General features: G+C 31.8%; 1 protein-coding gene across 1 annotated transcript; it reads right to left on the bottom strand.

Moving 5' to 3' along the window:
* Positions 1-2,381: 2,381 nt before the first annotated feature.
* Positions 2,382-3,777, bottom strand: LOC131656517 (deoxypodophyllotoxin synthase-like). Its single transcript, XM_058926217.1, has 3 exons — positions 3,246-3,777; positions 2,819-3,135; positions 2,382-2,736 (listed from the first exon to the last, which is right to left on the bottom strand). Exons 1-2 carry the CDS (start codon positions 3,620-3,622, stop codon positions 2,877-2,879), a joined length of 636 nt encoding a protein of 211 aa, XP_058782200.1. The 5' UTR covers positions 3,623-3,777; the 3' UTR covers positions 2,382-2,736; positions 2,819-2,876.
* Between the last annotated feature and the right edge of the window lie 396 nt (positions 3,778-4,173).

The following is a 4,173-nucleotide window of genomic DNA, read 5'->3' as shown; positions in this document are numbered from 1 at the left end:
TATTTCACCAAATTAATCCGATTAATTACCATGCCAACTTAATAAAATAATTCCGACTTCGTCGATAAAATTCGAATTAAATACAAATAGTCCAATATTAATAATAATACTATTTCTACTATTATTTCTTCAACGAAATCAACTTTATTAATTCTCCGACTAACCGAATAAAATCCGACTTTAACTTAATAATCCAAATACGCTTCCCAAAATAATACCGACAATTCCGATTAATCCACGAACTTTGATTAAATCCAATGATTAAATTCTTAAATAATTTAATTAACTAATTAATTAAATTCGGGGCGTTACAACATATGGTCAAGTGGTAGCAGGAATTGCTATGAATACGTACTTAACCCCTAGGTACGTGGTTCGATTCCTGCGGGAGGCAAAAACAATATTTCCTGGGCAGCCAGTAAGCGGACCTAGGGGGATTATTGATTAAGCTGGTGACATGCTTGGTAGGCCGGAAGCCTTGCGGGGTAAGCGAAAATCCAGGGTGTTACAGAATGCCTGCAATATATGTGGCACAGGGGCATCCTTGGAATTACTTCATAAGAAATAGCCAACATATATGTAGCAAGCCTACTCGCAGTTACTATCCTTATGTCTGTTCTCTAACCCCTCGTCCCATACTTACTACACCATTAGACTGTAGGATTTCGAAAGTAATCATTTGATAGGAAAAAGGAATATCAGGATAGCATATGTTCCTATCTCTTTGTTTAGGTACCCTAAGGTTCACCTTACCATATCCATATTTTGTTAATCGACGTACACAAGTTACACCAAGTTATAAGACCTCATCGCCTCTTGGTTCACATGCTTAGCTTCACAATCTTTATGACATCTACATCTTTGGTGTAAGTGACTTTCTTTGATTTGCATCACCACTCATTAAATGATGCCTACAACCTAGTTGAAGGATCACTTGGGCACTACGGCCTTTAGAATGATTAACGAATCAATTATCCGAGGATTATCTTTTAGTAATCAAGATGCAAGGATATTCACATAGGTTTGATTAATAATTAAGAGTATTATAATGTTGTGGAAGATTAAATATCTCGTAGCCCTTTCCTTTAGCTTTCCAATGCCTTCGACGGCGTCCAATTCTGAGATACAGAACTCCAGTTATGGTCGAAACAGTAAAGGGATGATTTTCTGCCAGGTGCAATCCATTTGCACTGGTGTGCAATCGATTGCTCACTGAACCAGGAGCGCAAAATATCAATTTTTCACAGTGCAATCGATTGCTTGACCCCTGCAATCGATTTCTTACTGAACAAGAAGCAAAAATCACATTTTTCTTGCATAAAACCAGTTCCAATAGTGTTCTAACTCATCCTTAGGTTCCCCGACCATCCAAATCCGAACTCTATCATAATTTAACATTCCATGGCATACAAAAGCATCAAAAGAACACATATTTCATCAATCAAACAACATGCAAAGTATTGATCACAATCTAAACCCTTAATCATGCTAGGTTCCCAAATTCCACCCCAAGTTTCTAACTAATGGAACTCACATTGATTAAGAGGATATTCCGAGTTTGGTGATGACAATGGATGCTGATTAGAGCTGAGTTGATGGAGATGATGATGATGACTCTCACACTTGCTCATCATTCTCCTACCAAACTACCATTCTCTTGCATGCAAGACAAGGTTAATGAAGATGTTTCACTTCTCTCTTCCTTGCCCCCTTCCATGAGCTCTCTCCCTCTTTCTCTTGCTTTCTGCTGATTATATCTCCTCTTCTCCAAATCTTCCTCCAAATTCTGAATTGTGGTGAGTATGAAAATGAGAATACGGTGAGACTTAGTCTTGTTTAGGCTTAAATATAAATCCATGGGAAAAGTATATATTACCCTTACTACTAATGCTAAAATGCAACCATGCCACCTCATTACTAGTTCTTCACTTAATCTTTCAAAAGCCTAATCACACTTTGACTCACACTAACTTCATTCTAACTACATTCCTTAAGTACTAATTACCATAATCATGCCTAATTATCAATATTAGTAGTAATTAGCAACTAGGGATATTGCAATTTTGTTTGTTTTTTTGTCAATCAAAGAATTAAACTTCCTATACTATATATTAAACGAATACTAACTTTTAATTTTATCATATTTTATTTCAATTTAATCATTTATTAAAACTATTTCATTCAATTCAATTTAATCATTTATTAAAACTATTTCATTCAATTTTTTTTATTCAATTAAAAAAAAGTGAGACAAAGAGGCAATACATAAGTGAACATAAATTATTTTTGCAATATATAAAATTAAGAAAGCAATACATAAAATAGGATAAGAGTGTAACTTATATAGGAACATAAATTATTTTTGCATTATATGAAAGTAAAAAAGGCAGTGCATTTTATTTGATTAATCTAATTTATTAAAAAAAATGTGAGTCCAAATACTCTATATTATTATAGCATAAAGGAGTATTGCCTATATCTCATAATGAGACATTAAATTCCAGCAAAATCTTCAAGTGCTCCCAATTTAGTACCAACAGTTTTAATAAAATTGATGAAATCTTCATACGTGAATGTCTTGTAACGGAGAGGATGATTTTCATCTACTAACTCTGAGGGAACCTTAATGAATGTTTCTTCCTTTGGAAGTGAAAAAAGAATAAATACATATCTGTCTTTGTTTCCTCTTACCGCCACTCTATGTATTGGTGCTTCAAATCTTCCATTACTCCATGCCTATATATTAATCATTATAATCATAACAAAAATAACTTAATTTAATTACTTATAAATAAATGTATAAATAGTTATATGTTACCTGCAACATGTCACCAAGCATTTGGAGGAACATTTACGTTAACCCAATTGCTTGATTTCTATAGAAGTTGTAGACCTTGGATTTCATTCTCGCTTATGAAGGTAAGACTGGATTTGTCAGTGTGAGGCACAAAAGTAATAGCAGGATCAGTTGTTTCTTTAGGGATTAGATACTTTGTTATCTGTGTATCATTACCTCTATACAACTCTTCAACTTCTGAAATGTAATTTTCTAGAAGGCCAAAGCCCTCCACAGCCATCTTTAGGATAAATGAGCTTAGTTTTCGTGCTTCTGAGCTGAATGAAAGTAGTGCCTCACTGCATATACATAATTTATCATACCGCATTTTATTACAAAATAATAAAATATTTTAAAGCAAAATTATCAAAGTAAGCTAAACAATTAACAAAATAAAACAATTAATTACCAAAAATTTGGATTTCCTTCAGGCCATATGAGCTCAGTGAAGCTTCGAGTCTCATTTGGATCAAAAGTATCATCCATACCAAATGTTTGACTATTAGGAAGGGCAGCGCTCTTGGACGAATAGCCCCTATAAACTCTTTTTCCAGTGAACATCGTCTTTGTCTCCTCAGGTAGATCAAACAAAGATTTAATGCCTGCAAACATTTCATTTTGTAATTCTTTCGGTATTTCATCACATCTTAAGAGAAACATACCATGACTCTCAAATGCTTCTCTCACTTTCTTACTCATTTCTTTCCATCCTTGACCTCTTTCTTCTAATGTAATTCCAGTGCTCTTACGAAAATCTAAAATTGGGACTCCACTCTCAGTATCCATTTTTCTTTCTTCTCTTTTTCTTTTGTACTCTATTTCGTTATGTGAAATGCATTTTTCTTAACCAATATTATGCTATATATATATATATATATATATATATATATATATATATATATATATATATATACACACACACACACACACACACACACATAAGCCATTCTAAAAAGTTACAAATATGTTTTTTCATACATTGAACATAATAAAATGTCTTTAAGATATATTCTACATCTACTTTTATACCAAATGTCACTTTTTTATAATCAAGAATTTTGTTTTAATCGGAAAAAATAAATTAGAGAATTGCTTTAAAACATTTTAAAAAGTTACAAATATGATTTTTCATACATTGAACATAATAATGTCTTCAAGATATATTCTACATCTAATTTTATGCCAAATGTCACTTTTCTTATTTGACTATTAAATAAATAATTAAATTCACTGATTTTGACCAAATAAATAAATAATTAAATTTAATTAAATAAAAATAATAATAATAAATAGAAATAATAATAATAATAATAAGAATAATAATAATAACAATATAA

Source organism: Vicia villosa, linkage group LG3 (genome assembly GCF_029867415.1).
Source record: "Vicia villosa cultivar HV-30 ecotype Madison, WI linkage group LG3, Vvil1.0, whole genome shotgun sequence".
NCBI lineage: Eukaryota > Viridiplantae > Streptophyta > Magnoliopsida > Fabales > Fabaceae > Vicia > Vicia villosa.
The sequence above is the reverse complement of the archived record's forward strand: the minus strand, read 5'-3'. Positions and strand labels throughout refer to the sequence as shown.

Bases quoted from the DNA above. Each gene is read 5' to 3' on its own strand.
- LOC131656517 (XM_058926217.1), bottom strand. From the start codon at position 3,622: ATGGATACTGAGAGTGGAGTCCCAATTTTAGATTTTCGTAAGAGCACT. The intron at 3,136-3,245 runs GTAATTAATTGT...ATGTATATGCAG, and splicing joins GAAGGAAATCCAAATTTTTG to TGAGGCACTACTTTCATTCA.